Source organism: Nelusetta ayraudi, unplaced genomic scaffold (assembly GCF_046127955.1).
Source record: "Nelusetta ayraudi isolate G7.1 ecotype Tasmania unplaced genomic scaffold, CSIRO-AGI_Nayr_v1 ptg000052l, whole genome shotgun sequence".
Taxonomy (NCBI): Eukaryota; Metazoa; Chordata; class Actinopteri; order Tetraodontiformes; family Monacanthidae; genus Nelusetta; species Nelusetta ayraudi.
The window spans coordinates 7,914,595-7,933,458 of NW_027466102.1; the positions used below are offsets into that span (position 1 = coordinate 7,914,595).

At 39.9% G+C, this 18,864-nt stretch overlaps 2 protein-coding genes across 5 annotated transcripts; one reads left to right on the forward strand and one right to left on the reverse strand.

Moving 5' to 3' along the window:
• Positions 1-2,234: 2,234 nt before the first annotated feature.
• Positions 2,235-8,893, reverse strand: gja1b (gap junction protein alpha 1b). The gene is made up of 2 exons (XM_076037681.1): positions 8,739-8,893; positions 2,235-3,945 (listed from the first exon to the last, which is right to left on the reverse strand). Exon 2 carries the CDS (start codon positions 3,927-3,929, stop codon positions 2,772-2,774), a length of 1,158 nt encoding a protein of 385 aa, XP_075893796.1. The 5' UTR covers positions 3,930-3,945; positions 8,739-8,893; the 3' UTR covers positions 2,235-2,771.
• A 1,375-nt stretch (positions 8,894-10,268) lies between these two features.
• mcm9 (minichromosome maintenance 9 homologous recombination repair factor) lies at positions 10,269-18,572 on the forward strand. 4 transcript variants are annotated; one of them, XM_076037698.1, is made up of 16 exons: positions 10,328-10,399; positions 10,810-10,859; positions 10,919-11,097; positions 11,500-11,656; positions 11,842-11,948; positions 12,915-13,121; positions 13,225-13,306; positions 13,822-14,022; positions 14,195-14,320; positions 15,233-15,352; positions 15,526-15,700; positions 16,318-16,520; positions 16,980-17,183; positions 17,486-17,568; positions 17,879-18,024; positions 18,361-18,572. In XM_076037698.1, exons 3-16 carry the CDS (start codon positions 10,933-10,935, stop codon positions 18,392-18,394), a joined length of 2,010 nt encoding a protein of 669 aa, XP_075893813.1. In that variant the 5' UTR covers positions 10,328-10,399; positions 10,810-10,859; positions 10,919-10,932; the 3' UTR covers positions 18,395-18,572. The 4 variants fall into 4 exon arrangements, with proteins under 4 accessions (XP_075893814.1, XP_075893813.1, XP_075893815.1 ...); XM_076037700.1 differs by lacking the exon at positions 10,328-10,399 and adding an exon at positions 10,530-10,611; XM_076037699.1 differs by lacking the exon at positions 10,810-10,859 and having other exon boundaries at positions 10,269-10,399.
• The last annotated feature ends 292 nt before the right edge of the window (positions 18,573-18,864 follow it).

Consider the following 18,864-nt stretch of genomic DNA (forward strand, 5'->3'; position numbering starts at 1 on the left):
CTCTCAGAAAATTACACTGTAGGCCCACATTTGCTTAGCATTGTTTTTCATCAGCTGACTGTGCATTCTAGTATTTTCCTTAAGCTTAAGTCATTTGCAACTTTCTCTCGCTGCGGTTGAGTAATAGGCGGCGGATGTCTGACCTGTGCCCACAACTTTAGATGCTTGTTTTCCACCAGGAGACAGTCATTCTGCAGAGCAGAAAGTATTTGCCAAGAGTAAGAGCTAAAGTTAGAAAGAATGGAAGCAATTTTATTTTATGTTTTCATTTTATTGCACTCTTTGCAATAATAAACATTCTTTATTCTTATTCTTATTCTTTAACATTTTGTTCTCATTAAATAGATTTTAGCTGTTTGTCTTTGTTTTTCTGTTGTCAGGGAAGCAACTTTTTTCTTTGTATTTTGTAGTAAGTGGTTCAACTCCTATATCTCAGGCAGATCTGATCCCTATTGATCAGATGTCTGATCCCTGTTTGTAACAGGTCTCTTGGTTAGAAAAGTGAAAGATAACAATATATCATCAACAAAGAAAGACAGAATGGCTCAAATTTGTTTGAGCAGGCCGAGAAGAAGCTAAGAATACGTTGAAATAAGTTGACACAATCCAAGACATGTATCACGTAAGCTCTTTATTTGTTAGAGACATCAAACAGTAATATTAATGTAATGTACTTGTAATTTGTCCTAAAAATCAAAGAACATTGTTTTCCTATCGATACCTGTTTCAAAGGTACGTTTTTCCTGTTGCCTTTTTGCTGTTGGGCCCTCTGGAATGCATTCTATCTGTGTACCCTCGAAAAGCTCTTGATGATGAGTTCAACTCAAAAATCACAGTATTGTGTTTGCACAGCACACAGCACATTTGCTGTTAATTGCACCTTCTAATAAATTTATCAAGGAGAGTTTGGGACACGTTAAATTTCTGAATCTGAACAAAAACACATATGGGAAGGGGCTGGATCCATGGCAAACCCAGACACAAAACAGGTACACAATGACACAAGATAACACGATAATAAAATATACGTATATTAAATAAGGAACATACTGTATGTTTCACTTTTGCAGTCTTATAGAATCTTAATGGAAATAACTCTCAGTGCTCAGTTACCACATGCAAACTAAAGTAATGATCATTTGCAACTGACAAGAGTTGATTGTTTACAAATACAGTACATACCACATTTATTGGTTCAAATTGTTGCAATTAATTTGAACTGTGTTTCAAAAATGCTTAAATTTACCCCCTGCTTAAAAGAGCCAATCTTCATTTGCACCTGCTATGTTGTTAAGATTTCTTTTGCGTTCATTGCTTTTTTTGAACGACATTTTTAAATGCCGTTAAGATTTAAATTTAAATGACTGAACAAATTTTTATTCTGTAATGGCAGTAGAATTAAAACCCTAAAACGTTATTGCTTGTGCCCCTTCCTTTATTAAATACACTCCATAAGTATTTTACCCAGAACAAAAAGAATGTCGTTATTTTGAGAGAGCTCGCTTAATTAACGCATCAACTTTTATTTCCGAAGAAGTACCATTGAGTAACCTAAGATCAACACCCAAAAGTCTAAACGGCTTTGCTACAGCACTAAACGTGTCATTCTCATCAACTTTTTTGTGCACACTCCCCCTCGACTACAAGTAGTTAATTTGCAGGGGAGCAAAGGAGGCCAAGTTGAAAAGTAATGCGATGACCTTCCGTGATGTGAAACCTGCAGAACCACCTCGGGCTGACAACACAGGAAGCCCCAAATCCTGATCAGGTGACTGGTCACATGCGCTCTTTATCTCATCACGGCGGGCTATTTGGCCTCTTGAACTTTCCTGCTCGCTGCTGCCTCGTTAAGTTCTGAAATCCACACACGTCCTTGTGTTTCGATCTACGGGCTCTGTTTCTATGTTCCATTTTTGGGTCATCTACTATATTCTCTTTGATAGCTATTTTGAAGAATTACTGCTTACATTGAATTAAGAAAATGGGACAGAGTTTTGCCATAGCTGAATTACTAATCATGCTCATTCAAAAAACAAAAAACAAATTCAATTCAATCAGACCTCTCTGTCTGAGCTCACTTAAGGATACAAACTGAATATATATCCTTTTAATACTAATACAAGTTGGTAATTAGTTGTTGAACCAGTAGAACCTTTTGCACAGAATGGTTGTCCTATAACTTAATGTGAAATTCCCAGGATTAGTTGAGAAAGGCAGGTATTTGGGACATGTGGTTGGAGAGAGTCATTTATTTTTCCTTCTCGATTCTACTGCAGGATAATAAAATAAAATAAAAACAAAAAAAAAAACAAGACTTGGAAAATGAGAAAAAAGAAAAAACAACAACCATTGAAATAAGCGCTAAAAGGTATCTGGTTGCACATAACAAAACAAAACATTTTTCGTTGAACAGCCACCTATCAAGGAAAGTAGGGCACAGTGCCGCACACTAGAAAAAAACTACGACAGAAAAAAAGAACCAAAGATCCATGTCAAGTACGCTTAGAACGAGCTCAGCAGTGAGAACTGTGTCATACTACAATCCACAACATCAGTGACCATCATATTAGTAATGGTTCGGAACATTGCATGACATTTCAAAATGCAGATTCTAGTCATTTTAATTGCAAAACACAAAACATTGCATGGGTGTACATCCGGTCATTTTGTAATAACTTTAAATTCTAACACTTACAAACATTAGTCAAAGGTTGTTGTTGTTGTTGTTGCTGATTAGGCTACGTGACGACTGGCCGGCGGAGATGGGAGGCTCAAACGTCCAGGTCGTCCGGCCTGGCTCGACTGCTCATTCGACTGCTCGCCCGGCTGCAGGGCCGGGCGTCCATCAGCGCCAGCGGCTGCATTTCGTGTCCCGCTGTCGAGGATAGTTTCTTGTGTTCCTGGGTGTCGTCGGGGAAGTCGAAGGCCTGAGCGTGGGAGTTGGAAATGGTGCTCCCGCCGCCGTTCTGGCCCAGCCGGTTCTGCTCCGTGGAGTAGTTTGCCCAGTTCTGCTCGTTGGCCTGCTTGTTGTAGTTGCGGCACGAGCCCGTCCCTCGTTCGCCCGTGGCCATTTTGTAGCCCGGCGGCGAGAGCGGCGCCGTCGGCGAGGAGCAGCTGTTGTAGTAGCCGTATTTGGCGGTGGAGAGCTCCTTCGGGACCGGGCTCAAGGTGCCCCCGCCTGGGTAGAGGGTGGGCTGCTGCTGTCCCTTGACGCGATCCTTGATCCTCTTGAAGAACACGTAGAAGAGCTCAATGACGTTGAGCATCAGGGACACGAGCGAGACCACCAGCATGAAGATGATGAAGACGGTCTTCTCCGTGGGGCGGGACAAGAAGCAGTCCACCCTGTGTGGGCACGGCGATCGCTCGCAGGTGTACACCGCGGACAGGCTGAAGCCATAGATGTACCACTGGATGATGAGGAAGCCGACCTCAAACATGGACTTGAAGAAGATGCTCACGATGTAGGTTCGGAGCAAGGCACCCTTCATCTTCACCTTGCCGTGCTCCTCAATGCCGTACTTTAGCTTCTTCATCTCGATCTTCTTCAGCGGTATGTCGACGTCGCCGCCGTCGTTCTGTACGGCTTTGAGCAGCTCCTCCTTCCTGTTGAACTTCTGCTCCTTCCTGTTCAGATAGAAGACGTGGGCCAAGTACAGGAGGGTGGGCGTCGACACGAAGATGATCTGGAGGACCCAGAAGCGCACGTGCGATATAGGGAAGGACTTGTCGTAGCAGACATTTTCGCAACCGGGCTGCTGGGTGTTGCACTTGAAGGCCGACTGCTCGTCGCCCCAGGCCGATTCCACCGCCGTGCCGAGGACCAGGATCCGAAATATGAAGAGGACGGACAGCCACACTTTCCCTCCGGCGGTCGAGTAGGCCTGAACTTTATCCAGCAGCCGACCAAGAGCACTCCAGTCACCCATTCTCCTGGAGTGTCAGCTGGTTCAAAGAAGAGGAGGGGGGGGGGGGAGAAAAAAATACATATGTTGAATCACTTCAAGTAAAAAAAGCTTTAACTTTTAAATGCAATCACGCAAATTCCGCATGCAAGAAAGAGTATCTTCTTTGTGTTTTACTTGTGCAACTTTCAGCAAACAAACAAAAAAAAAAAAGCTCTTATAAAGAGCAAAACAATGCCATTAACAAGTTCACACAACAAGTAGCTGTTTTGTATGCACTGGATTACTGCTGCTGCTCTCTCTCTCTCTCTCTCTTTTCCCCCCAGGGACCAGGGCTTTTTATGACTGATCCCAGGCCAAACATACGCCCACCCGGGTGCCTTCGCCGCTTTTCTGCATTGCAGTCAGGAAGCTCGGTGTGGTCGCGAATTGTAAGGAGCACAAGAACGAGGAGGAGAAGGAGGAAGGAGGGTTGTCCAGAGGCCCAAACAAGGTCCCTTGTTAACAGTTTTGCTCGTTCACAATATTTGACAAAAGTGAAATGGTGAAAGCGGCGTTTCTCAACTGGTGGGTCGCGGCACCAAAGTGGGTCGGGGAGCTGTTTTGATTGGGTCGTAGCTTCGTGGGCAGTCTCTGGCAGTCCACCTGCCTCACCCCCCAAATGTATGTATAGATTTTGTATGTTTATTTTGTAGGACACACAATTCAATTCAATTACTGATATCAATTCATTGTGTGTGAGAAGTGTATGAATTGTAAAACTCGAAAACCTAAGAAATATTATTTAGATCGATAAAATATAAAGGGGATGTAGAAAAAAAGAAAAATTCTCTCAAAACAATGATAAAAATAAAAGTTTGGAGACTGATTGTATTTGAAAATAGTCAAATATAATTAAAAAAAAAAAAAAAAAGTCAAACAGCTAATTAATGCTAATGCTGAAATTACAATTCCAATGGCTATGAACCATGGTTGCTGTTTACATCGGTATCCCTCCATACGGTGTACATGAAGCGCAAAAAAGCTTAATATTTTCAGAATTGATTGAGTTTCATGTTTAGCCATGTTTGTATTTGTTATTATTGCAAATGAAAGTAATGACTGATTATTTGTTGTGACAGGCAGTGACGTGATTTTAAGAAAATTCAGATAAAAGGTCAGCGCATTGTATTGTATTTTGAAATGCATCAGACACTGCGCACTTTTGATTTCCTGCTTGGTGCGATCTTGACGTAAAATGCGAGCAAAGTCGCAGGAAAGTAGACGGAGCATGAATCTCTGGCTTGTACTTCTAGTACGTTCCAGAGATGCTTAGTGACGCACACTGTGAAATGCAACCGTTGATTAGAACGGAAGCTATTTGCTCAACAGTGCACGGCCCTGCGCTGCGCAGATGGGAGTTGGTGGAAATTGGGGTCAGGATGAGGGAACAAAAGGACTACAAATGGGTTTGACCACATTTAATCAAGGCGATATGTAGAAATTCTGGGAAACAGACATTTCCAAAACAGTATTTTTTTTTTATTTATCTCAACATACCTGGATTTTTTTCACTGAATGTGTACTCAAATCTAATACGCTTTAAAAGATTCCTGCGTTTTATCTTGTAAAATTTGCAATTTCAGAAGTGCTCATTTTGCATCCAGTTCGAATAAAGAATTTGTACAAGAGCAGAATGAAAATTCACTATCAAGTTTGGCAGACAAATGAAATCAAATGTTTGCTTTGTCTACACAATAAAATCTCGCTACCACCTACCAGGGTCTAGAGGAGATGAAGAAACGCCCACGTTAGCTCCAGTGCTGCTATTACTTAATGTAGCTTAATTGTTGGCAACAGCACAAGTAGATAGCGGATGACATTGCAGCAAAAATAAAAATAAAATCTTCAGTAACAAATTGAATTTGAAAGTTGGACGAACCCCCACCCCCTTTTGATGCAGCTTGAGCTTTGTTGTGTTGCACGTGGCAAAGGTTGCCATCGGGTGAAGCACAGCCACACTTTGGAGCGCTTCCATCCCGTGGACACGTCGACTCTGAGTTCAAACAATGGAGCATGTGCGTGACATCATCCTGTGTGGTGGAATCGTCACGGGAGCGGACAAACAATTCACATGAGTGGAAACAATGGCTGCCGTTTCCTAAGACATAATTGGTTCCCGTTTGCCCATCCCTACTCGCCAACGAATTAAACCTTTTTTCGGACAACGGTTGTGGAGGCAGCAATTAAGCCCGCCAACAGGGACAGCGGATTCGAAAGATTTACGTGATCATGTTTGGAATTTCTGAAGTCCTGTCATCAAGTCGAAATCTTGTGTGGGAAGTATGTGAAGAGAGAGTAAAAGCAGTGGCACCAAACGGGCCTGTGCCCTTCACTAGCATGAAGCAAGCTAGTTTGGAAGTCTCGAAGACAATGCTATAGGTCAATACATGGTCAGCTTGACATATATATATTTTTCATCTAGCCGTTCGAATGAAGAGAAAGACATCTTGCTATTCTACGTATTTGCAACTCACGTCACTTACCGACACAAGTCTTGAACTAACGATTTAGCGAAAAATGACAAATTTATTGCATGAGAATGCCCTCTAGTGGACAGCCACGTGCTAATAGAACATTAGCGATAAAGTATTTTTAATGCAAACATATTTACGAACAACATGTATTACAAGTTTGAGCCTGACCGACTCCACATGTAAAGTGCAATGAGACAGTTAAGCCAAATAAAAATGAATCATTAATTTGTTCATTTGTGTGTTTTAGAGTATGTATGTATGTACAGTATGTATGTATGTATGTGTGTATGTAGCATGTGTAACAAATACATGGTATTTGTAGCATGTCGAGCAGTTAAAACATGAAAGCTCTTCTGCTGCATGCTGTTATTGAACCTTGTTTTGCTACTGGAGTTTTCATATGTTATGGATTTACAAAAGTACAACTGCCAAGTCCAAATCTAGGAATCTAGGAAAGTCGTGTAAGCTTAGGAAAAGCAATAAGTAAGAACTTTAGGGATTGTCAAGACATCAGAAAACTATCCCAACCTCTTTTTCAGATGTGCCCCCTGCAAGTGCTGAAAAAAAAAAATCACTCTTTGTCTGCCCAACCTGAGAGGAGAAGAGGAGCCTATGTGCTGTGTACAACTATGGTTTTGGGCTATTCTCATCCTGCAGAATCACAAAGCATTTCCTGTGAGGAAATGAGTTTCTCACAGCTGAGTTCCTGTGGATACTTCATTTCTGACCACAGAGATGCGAAGCTTCAAAAGACTTGGCTTCGAGGTGGTCTTGTTATAAGCTGACATGCAATTTCAGTGGGATATAAGTGCTCAGTTGGGAGAGCTACAGTACATATGTGCGTGTGTGTGTGTGTGTGTGTGTGTGTGTGTGTGTGTGTGTGTGTGTGTGTGTGCGCACGCACTGGTTCTTGTGTGTGTAGCATCCCCCTTTCGTCATGCTTAACCATGACCCTTGCTTCACTTACAGTGTAAATGGCTAAAAAAAAAATATTAAACAACAAATCCTAAATTTGCTGAACATGAAAAGCAGGGACTTTTTAAAAGTAGGGACTTTTAAAAAGTCAGGAGGGTGACTATTCATCAACAGTTCATACTTGATCCAAAAAACAGCATAAAGTTAAAGTTTTTCTTTCCTATTATGTTCTTTGAAAAACGCCTCATTTTAGTGATCGCGCCCGCACGTGAGTCTGCGCGTACGAAGTAACATCTTATTTGGGGGGTTTTAAAATCCAAATTTCACATGTCTTTTAAGAAGGGGCAAAAAAACAAACAAAAAAAAAACACTGAATGATCTGTAGTCGATCGCAAGAGAAGGAACACAAGACGAAGACACGGAAGAGGCCGGGGATTTAAACATCCTAATTTAGTTCACGTGCTCCAACAGAAAACCCACAGCCAAATCAGTCACATTTGGCACCATGTGCTCTCACTTATCTTGCCCCTCTTCTTTATGATGAGAGAAAAAAAAAAAAAACCTGTCTACGCTGCCGTTTCATTAATACACAAAATCCAATAGATCGTATTGAATTACTGCCTAAATTACTTTTTGGAAGTGGAATGTGTGAACATGAATGGTGAGGATGTTTCTCTTTTGTTGTTCGTCTTAAGTGGAGGTAGAACTACAGTGCTTGCCAACCATCCCGCCGCTTTCCTCATGAGTGAGTTTATGCCATTTGAAAAAAAAAAAAAAGGGGGGGGGGGGGGCAAAGAAGAACAATAGCCTTGTAACAGTGGCGCCCTGGGGAGACCTCTCAGTTCTGCTCTCTTCTTAATGAAAAACCTTCACACTGTCCAGAACAGTCAACCAAATGAAATGTAAACTTGGAAAACACACCAGTTGTCATTTTGTGTTGGTTGTCATGAAGATACTCTCTCTCTCTCTCCCTCTCCCTCTCTCTGTGTGTGTGTGCATGCGTGCACGCGCGAATAAGCTGAAACAAAACTTTGCTCACGTCCGATGGGTTTTAATAGCGGATCAGCCGCATGCCTGGGACGGAGGAAAAGAAGCCCCTTTGTTGTGGTGTAAAATTAGTTTTGCGTCATTGAAAGTGAGAACAAATGTTAAGACGTCTCCATTAGTCCCGCCGCTCACAATCCATCACCCCACTTCCAAAAACTTTAGAACTCTGGCGTTTTACACTTACAGTTTGAAATTGCAGGAGAAACTCCAAACTTGTTGAATCTTAAATGACGCCGGAAAGTTTTTCGGGTTCCCTCTTTTTTTTTTTCTTCTTCTTCTTCTTCTTCTTCTTCTTCTTCTTCTTCTTCTTCTTCTTTTTTTTTTTTTTTTGACAATGGAAGTAAAGTAAACTTACCCGGAGAGAATCAGCGAGAAAGGTTTCTGTTGTGGTGACCTGTTTTGTTCCGATCCAAGTGCCGTCCAAAGGAAAACTAATTCCAACTTGTCAAAGCTCCTTTATAAGACGACCGTCAGAGGAGGTTAGGTCACCTGATGACTACGTCATAACCTCGTCTGGACAACGGGGAGTTTGAGTTGTACTGTTAAGAAAAAAAAAAAAAAAAAAAAAAAAAAAAAAAAAAGATAAATAAATACATCATTTTATCTCTTTGTTTTAAAATTAAATTTCCGGTTACTGAAACTCAACTTTGAACTGCAAACTTTGAACTTTTATTCAGGCTGGTTTTCGGGAATGAAATCATTGAAACCCTTGCCAGGTTTCAATGTTAAACTTGCAAGAACAAAGTTTACGACAGTTTAAATAAACTATGTGTTTATATGAAACTTTACAAATGAGTTACAAATGAGAAAACACACTTTATACAGAGCACCAAACAGTCTGAAAACAATTTGCGACAATGCGGATTTTTTTGGTGTTGTTGACATTTACAAGGTCTGTACTGGCATAGCTAGCAGCGGTTTAATGAGTTCAAGTCTTCAAATTCTACTAAGAAGCCTACTTAGAAAACTTAACAACCATTGTGCCTTTACCTCTCGGTGTAAATGACCAGTGATGATTTGCCTATTTTTATCAGCACATTGTTCCCAATGTGCTTCTTTTGCGTTCTAAACGTTCTAAACGGGGATTGATTGCTACCTTTTTGATTTGACAATTGAGCACTGCGTCCGTGTCATTTGCTGCGCTAAACGTCTCCCGTTCACGTGTAGTTCATTTGCAAGTGCACACTGCCACCTAGCGATACGCAGCGGATCGTGTTCAATACGCAACATAGTGCAAATCTGTTTCCAGACGTCTTCTCCAAAAAAAAATATCTATTGGATGAATGAATGTAACTTTGTCAGCAATGTTAAGAGTAAGCAATTGTGTCATTTAATTTTTGTGTGATCAAAACCACTGTCGGAATCGTAGTGCGTGTGTTGTGTGTTCTCTAAGATGCAATGAGCCGGTTTTCTAAGGAAAAACTTGATTATGCTGATTAAAAGATTAAAAGTAGAAAAAAAAAATGAGTCGCCACTGTCAGACCAGTTAGAGCTTTTCCAAATCAACACTTTTATGACAGATAAGGTAAAGGAAAGATATCCAAAAGATTAAAATATAATTATATAGAGTAGAATATAAAAAGAAACCAACTGTTTTAAATTACATTGCATCTATATATTAATATGACACTGGGTTATAATATATGATCTATAAAAAAAAGTGTGTGTGTGTGTGTGTGTGTGTGTGTGTGTGTGTGTGTGTGTGTGTGTGTGTGTGTGTGTGTCTTTCTCAGTGGCACTGCGATGAGCTGGTCGACTTGTATGTCCAGGATGTAAACCCTGCTTTCTTTCGCCCTGTGAAAGCTGGGATGGGCTCCAGCATTGTTCAGGAAAGGAAGCGGTTAAACACAGTAGATGGATGAACGAAGTGTATCCGTGCACTGACATTTGTCCAAACTCGGAATCCGTAGTTTGTAGAAATGACGTAAGCAGGAAATAGGCGGAGTTAGCGTCAAACCGCGAAATCTGTACTGACAACTGACAACATGTACTGATATCTGTCGACTCGAGGGTCAGGTACGTGAGTGTTTGCGTTATTCTTGACTTCTGCGGAGCTCATTAAAGACCCGCCCCTACTTCACTATGACCAGGTTAGGTGTTCGACTTATGGCAAGTGAAAACGAGTGGTGGTTAATCAGAAGCAAGCGGAAGCGGGTTGACGTCTGTCAGTTATTATTACATGTCATAGCGTCTTCAATCTGTCCGCTGATTGCTAGCTTATTAGCAAAGTACCCAAACTTAGTATGCTATTTTGTTGACATTCCCTTCATGGGTGAAACACATTGGCCACCTCGACAGACGCGTTTGTGCGAGTTTTGCATACGCTAGCTTTTACAGGAACTGCGTAAAAGACAAACAAAAATGACTAAAACTACAACGTTGTTTTTCCTGTATTTTGTTTTTATTATTATTACAATTTCATCCAGCCAGGCTGAAATTGCAAAAGTTGCCTGTTGGTCACACAGGACCAGTTAAGGTGCTTGTTTTTGTACTTACTCACACCATCACTAAATTTGTATTCCCTCATTTTCGCAGGGGTCAGCTCAATCATGTTAATACGCCCGGAAGAGAAGGCCTTAATTGCACAGGTGTTTAAGACGTACTTGGCAGAGCATCATCATGAGGACATTCTCCAACTTATTGCGAAAACCACTGAGGAGGCCCATCACCCTGTTTTAGTGAATGCCATGACCCTGTTTGAAGCCAGTATGGAGGTAATGCCTGGATTAATATAATGATAATAATATTTGTCTTGATTTATGATTTTTATATTAATAAAATATTAATATACTGCCCATAAATACTGTAAAAACCATAAACCATAAAAAATATTTGCGTGTGCAGGCCACCGTAGTTCACTGGCAAGCTCAGGAGGGAGAGTGAAAGAAACTGTAAATTAAAATGTACGGTAACTACGTAATGTTGCTGTTTCTTCTTCAAAAATCTCCAAATATTACACACTCAACTGTTAAATCACAGCAATTAAAGTGCATTCTTACACCGTCACACACTCACAATTGACCCTAAAGTAAATCCAGTGTTTGTTGCAGCTGCCTTCCTCAACCTCTTCAAGATGCCCGAAGGGAATGTGAACTTCTCTCCACTCACTGTGGCAGGTCGGTGAATATTTCTTAGCCTATCCACACGACGTCCTGGCGATATTTGACGAGGTTTTACACCAAACTGGCACGGAGGCCTCGCAGGAAGATTTGACGGAGCGCAACGGAGCAAAGCGGAACAGAATGAGACACACTCTGCATTCCCGCATTACAGGTTAGACTTTCTTTTTTTTTTTTTTGCAATAATGATTGGTTTTATGAAAGACCAGTGATTCTGGCAGCATGGGCTAACAGTACATCTGTAAAACTGTAAAAAAATTTAATCTGAAGAGATGACTGCTTCATTGTTGTTGCTGTTGTTGTTTTTTTGTGTGTTTTTTTTCCCATGCAAATGTGTAGGTCTGCCTGTGTGCCCAGAGCTGACCAGAGACACTATTCCCAAGTCGCGGGATGTTGGCCATTTTTTGTCTGTCACTGGTACTGTCATACGCACCAGTACAATCAAGGTAACTGATTGGAAAACAACTTCTTTTTTTTTAATCTATTTGCTGAAATTGTATCATTTGGTACATAGTCGAGGGCAGGCAATAGAATTTTTTTGTAGCACAACAAAAAATAATATATTTGTAGTATATGTGTGTTTGTATGTTTATACACACACACAGAGTGTCTATAAGACCTTTGTGTAATTTAACGTCACAAAAGCTCATGATCACTTTTGATCACCCATATTTAATGGTGAATAATACAATTTTTCGTAGCTTTACGTCCTTCTTTGCTAACTTTGTTATAGACAAGGTTTGATCGTCCACTTTTCTCACCAACCGTGGCAGGTGCGCCCGTCTGTAATGATCCCAGTGGTTTTATTCCACTGTAGTTTCTTATCATCCCTCAAAAAAATAAAAATAAAATCAGTATTGGTGTTTTTGTCGCAGGCTAACGAAATAACTAAAAAAAAGTCAACCTCCATACCTTTTACCTCAAACTGTCTCTTAATATCAGATGAAACGTCTTCAATCCTCCCTGACGCGGTGCTTCAAGCCATGCTAACATCGGCAAACTCTTCTTGCTTCTTCTCAGGACAAACCACCATTTTCATGACACAGTCTTTAATAAATTCACCCTCGCTTTTGCAGTTCTTGGCAATCGGTTGTTGCCACCTCCTGGCTCGCCTTTGTGGCATTTTCATTTGACTCCCGGGGCCTTGTGAAAAAGCGCTGCCTGTGCTCGTAAAGCGGCTTCCAGCTGCTTTGTTTTTTTTCGCCGCGTTCTTTTGTGGTTTTGCCTGTCGTAGTTAGCATGCTTGCTCTTAAAATTGGACAAATTTCGACTGTCAGTGGAAAAAAAATACTCCGATTTCCACTTGTCCTGGAAATGGCGGCGCTCGCTGTCGACTTTCCTTTTTAGGTTCTAATTTAAAAAAAAAAAGAAGCTCTTAGCGATAAAGTGTTGAATTATTAATTTGTTTTCAGGTTCTGGACTGCGAACGGGATTACATGTGCACAAAGTGCCGGCACGTTTTCTCACTGCAGGCAGATTTTAACCAGTTCTACAGCTTTGTCAATCCGACTGCCTGCCCCAATCCCGGCAGCTGCAATTCATACAGCTTTGTGTGTTTGTCCGGAGGAACTGTGCCCGCTACCTGTAAAGACTACCAGGAAATCAAGATACAAGAAAAGGTGGGTCAACGTGCCTGAGTTTGCAGACTTTGGCTGCATTTCCTCGTTGACCGAAATGATTGATAAAAGTTTTAGTTTTACGGAAGTCAACATTTTGCCTCAGGTGCAGAAGCTGTCGGTTGGCAGTATTCCTCGTTCTTTGGTGGTGGTTTTAGAGGACGACCTGGTGGACTGTTGCAAGTCTGGTAAGACCGTAGCTCGATGGTGAGATTCCGTGTTGCTTTTATGTAGTTGCTTGTCTACGTGGGCTAACAAGCAACAAAAGCAAAGCTACGCTTGTAAAAGAAGACAGTCATGGTTGCGTAATTTCTATTATTTGTGACAGAGCCCCGGTGAACGGCTGGCTCCAATGAGTCTACACCAAGACATAAGACCCAATTGAAATTGAAATAGAAATAGTCAAACATGCCCCAAAACTCACAATTCTTTTTTTTTTTTTTATACACTTCCAATCCTTATTACCTCAAATGTCCTTTTCACTGTAACCATTACATTATTTTATTAATATACTTTTTTTAAGAAACATTCTAAAGCTTGTTAAGTGTCAACAGTACTGGATTTTTTTTCACCTTAGTTATTCAACTCGATATGAATAATGTATGCAAAATATAAGTATATACTATAATACTATAATATAAGTATATACTATAATAATTTCTTTTTTAAATTTTTGATTCTGGATTGTATTTAATGCTTCCAGGGGATGATGTAACCGTCTATGGAGTGATGTACCAGCGTTGGAAGCCATTCAATGACGGGAGCCCCTGTATTGTGGAGCTGGTCCTGAGAGCTAACAACATAGAGGTGTACAATCAGCACGCCGCTGCCACTTCCGTCATTAAGGATGCTCAGAAAGAATTTGAAGATTTCTGGGCTGATTACACACATGACCCCATCGAGGGTAAGTTAAAGAGAAAAAAAAAAAAGCATTTTCAGGAAGAATTTCTAATATTACAATTCCACGCAATATCATCACCGCCACCACTTCTACAACTCTTTGTGATGGCTATAATTACAGTTGTTTCAACAAATGTTGTGCTTGCATTTTTCTTTTTTTCTTTTTTTTTTTACAGGAAGGAACCAAATCTTGTTAAGCCTGTGTCCACAGGTATTTGGCATGTATTTTATTAAACTAGCTGTGTCCATGGTGTTGGCTGGTGGGGTTCAGAGAACTGATTCCTCTGGAACCAAAATTAGGGGTAAGTCTGTCATCACTTCATCATCAATGAATGTCATCTGAATTAACGGAGAGTGTTTTGCGCAGTGGGGCCCTTTAAACCAGGGTCAGTTGTAGTCACAGGTTAATCATGTTTCATTCCATTACAAAGTACTCAGTTTAATTTAAATGTTTTTTTTTTTTTTACATATGTATTTTCATGTTGCAGTGTCAATGAGGTAACACCAGTACTCACAAGCCTATGATCATTGTGTACATCTGTTTAGATACCAGTGGCTTAAAGGCCATTATTCCTGCTTTCTATTCCCACAAAGTAAAAAAAAAAAAAAAAAAAAAAAAAACATAACTCAAAAATGTATTTCAATGCTATGTTATCTTTAGACAGCCACCAGGTATTTACAGTTGCAAGTTCTGGCCCCAGTAGTGCATTTGACCAATGCTGTTGATGTCCTATCAGGCTCTCTCTCCTCCTCTGTGTGCTGTGCATCTTTTGCACTTTGCCCGAAGTCTGACTTTAATTTGACTTTTTGAATTTTTTTTAAGTAAGACAAACCTTCGACAAGTAGTACTTGAAGCAGAAGACATCTCTGAAATCCTCAGTGATATTTATAATACACTTAAACTCAAGAGGGTCAGCAACATTTTAAGGGTCGGATGGACATATATTGGCCTGGGGGTCTGAAAAATTTCAAAGATGTAACTGCAGTTTTTTATTTGCATACATTTTTTCTCTATTGCATAGGAGCAAAAAAAATATATATACCTGCATTAAATACACTTCCCTAGGCGAGGCTAGCAGCAAAACAGCAAGTACAGTAGGTAGTCACAGGGAAGTCCAGTTTTTAAATATCTTTTCACCGACAAACACTGAATAAAATGTGAAAAATGTTTCTTGCGGCGCTGCGTTAAGCCGTCTTTTTCTTTCCCTCGACAGGTGAGTGCCACATGCTGTTGGTTGGGGATCCTGGCACAGGAAAGTCGCAGTTTCTGAAATATGCGGCTAAGGTTATGCCTCGCTCTGTCCTCACGTCTGGAATCGGATCAACAAGCGCGGGTAACTTCATGCTCAGTGTCATTCAGATAATTGGTTAATGTAGTTTCCACAAAGCTTTTAAATATTCTTTAAAAAAAAGAAGAATATTTCTATTTCTATGAAAATTAATATTCCATTAATTTTCATATTCATGTTAACTGTTTAATGATACATGATATTTTTTTTTCCTGTAGGACTGACAGTTACAGCGGTGAAAGATGGAGTTGACTGGCACCTGGAGGCTGGAGCCCTGGTGCTGTCTGACGGTGGTCTGTGCTGTATTGATGAATTCAACAGCATCAAAGAGCATGATAGGATCAGCATCCACGAAGCGATGGAGCAGCAGTCTATCAGTGTGGCTAAAGCTGGGTAGGTCTTGACAGTAAGCACAAGGATGGACACTATATGTAGATTCTTCACTGTGTTGTTTGTACTGTTTCATTTTGCACAGTCTTTTATAAGTGAGCAAACTTTTGCAAAGCCGCAGTGAATTTTGGTGGGTAAACAATACAGCAGAGATACACAATCAGAAATACAGAATTTAAATGTTAACTTGCACTGTTGTCCCATAGTTGGTAAGTGTTCTTGACGCCCTCCTGATATACAGTATCGGTCTTGGATTCATGATGGGTATCATATTTTTTTCATGCAAATTTTATTTTATTTTTTTTATTTAATTGTATTTTACTTCATATTTTGTTGTTGTTTTGATGGAAAAGTAAATTTTGTTTTGAATATTACAGTATTATCACATGTGACCGGACCAACCTCAAAAAATAGATTTTTTTGAATCATTCAAATTATTATTCAAATTATTCAAAAAATAAGATTTGTATGTCAGTACCACTGAAATAGGCTACCAATGAATGTTAGAACTCTTCACACTAACTGAACCTTGGCCCGCTAAGGTCCCAACTATACCTGCTGTTTCAAAATTGGAGAGACCAATGGCCTATGAAACCTTTGTCGTGTTTCTTTCTTTTCAGTATCGTGTGCAAACTCAACACGCGGACGAGCATCTTGGCAGCCACCAACCCGAAAGGACGTTACGATCCAAGTGAACCACTGAGTGTCAATGTGGCCTTGGCGAGCCCCTTGCTGAGTCGTTTTGACCTTGTGCTTATCCTGATGGACACAAAAAATGCAGAATGGGACCACATTATCTCTACCTTTATTTTGGAGGACAGCGGTACATGATGTGCTTTTTGAATATGTTTAACAAAGACTTTCTAAATGCAATTAGTGCAGTACTTTGATGGACATTGATAGGTGTCGGTTTGTACCAAATAATCGTATACTTGTAACCACTTCTTCAACGGGCTTGATTTATCCCCTAAATTGCCCTACACATTTAAACAGACTTGATAGGAGCCCAATATTCCCCATACTGACCTTTCACACCACTAGCTGGTAACAAGGTCCAGTAAACCAGACGTTAATCACGCGTAAAAAAAAAAGAAATTCAGTTAAAAGGAGTTTGAGTTATTAACACGTTATTAATGCGTTAACGCGTTATTAACACGTTATTAATGCGTTAACGCGTTATTAACACGTTAACCGCGACAGCCTTCAATAATTATTATTGTTGTTGTTGTTGATTAGTTAGGTAGTTTTAATTTATGATTCACCATACTTCTCCTATTTACAGGACAGTTTGCTGAATCCTGCAATTTATGGACCATGGAAAAGATGAAAGCATATTTCAGTGTGATTAAGCTCTTGCAGCCTGTGATGTCAAAGGATGCCAATACCATCTTGACATGTTACTTCCGGCTCCAGCGGCAGCTTGCTGACCGCAGCACTGCTAGAACTACCGTTCGCATGTTGGAAAGTCTGAGTCGACTCGCCGAAGGTTCGAGTGTTTTCGTTTGCTCATTTTCCCACCCATTTCATTCAAGTCTTTTTCGATCCTGTTCAATGTTCACCAGATTTCTTGGCCCTGTGTTCCAGAGGGTTATGAATAAACAAATCAATGTATTCAATGGGTGGATCTTGAACTGACCTGTCTCTGGCTGCAAGTTCTGCCTTTTTAGACTCAATCTGTCAGGCATTACAAAGACTACAGCCAGACTGGACATGGGTTGAAAAATAAATAAATAGTTAAACAAATCAAAGTCATGTGCCTCTCATGCAAAGCTTATTCTGTTTTTACAGCACATGCAAGACTCATGTTCAGAGAACTTGTTACCATAGAGGATGCTGTAATGGCTGTCACTGTAATGGAGTGCTCTATGCAGGTGAGAAAACAACAAAAAGAAAAAAATAAATATATATATATATATACATATATATATATATATATATATATATATATATATATATATATATGTATATATATACATGCATCAATCATTTTACATACTTTTGTGTTGTATTTATTATGTATTTTTAGTTGCTTTTATTTGTAATCATTGACTTCCCTTGGCTTCGTTGCTGACCACAAAAGCTTGATTTTATTCATTTATTTATTTATTTATTTGCTATTCTGTGTGAACTGCCGTCTTTCACGCCACGGAAGTTTGTAATTATTCGACTCCTCTCTCTCAGGGCGGTGCTCTGATTGGAAATGTGAACGCGCTACTCACCTCTTTTCCTGCTGACCCCCTTCAACACTACCAGACTCATTGTCAGATAGTGCTGGAGGGTCTCGACCTCCCTCTCCTTCTACAAAAAGAGATGTCCAGACTGGACAGGTATGTCATCAACCATGTTAGGTTTGTGCATTACACTGTCGGTAAAGATCGTTTGACCCGTCAAGTTCTCAATTATATCTTGATTATTACTGTGTGTATTTGTCCATGGTTTTATACAATATACATAAAGGTCGTTCTGTTGTTGTTTTGTGCTCTTTGTGCAGTTTGTTTTTTCTATTTTTAGAGGTTTGTTTGTAAACACAGGTGTTGAACAGTGTCGATCTAATTAGTTAATTTTTCAGTAGATTCAGTGAATGACTGCTTTTTGAGTAAAATTTGCCAGGTTTTATTCCTGTAATATCTCATAGCTTTTATGCGTTTTCTTCTTTTCCAAAGTATTTACAGAGTCAACAAACCAGATGCCACTTAACTGATGGACCCATTGGAACTGGAAGTGCATTGGAATTGGACCTAGCTACTAGCGGTCAAGTCCCAATGAACATAAAGTTAAAACATTAAAACATAAGGTGGCCTTAGATGCTTTATTTCTGTTTTTTTGTATATAATATTTCTGGTGCTGTACAAATAAAGTTGCATTTGATTTGATACGATTTGGTTTATGTCAGCCTGAATGTCTCCGTCAAAGGTCAAATTAATTTTTTTTTAATCAAGATTAATCTAGTTCGCCCCATAGTTAACAGCGATTAATAATGTTTTTATTTGCATATTTAAAATTCTGTTACTTTTCCTTTATGTGTCCACATTTATGTGAAGTGATTCTCACCAGAGTGCCTTAATTGGAAATCAACACAAAGAAACACAAAGAAAGAAAGGATTTCCTTTGATATTTTGTATTGTATAATTTATTTCAAAACAGTGAATAAGACCCACACATTACAT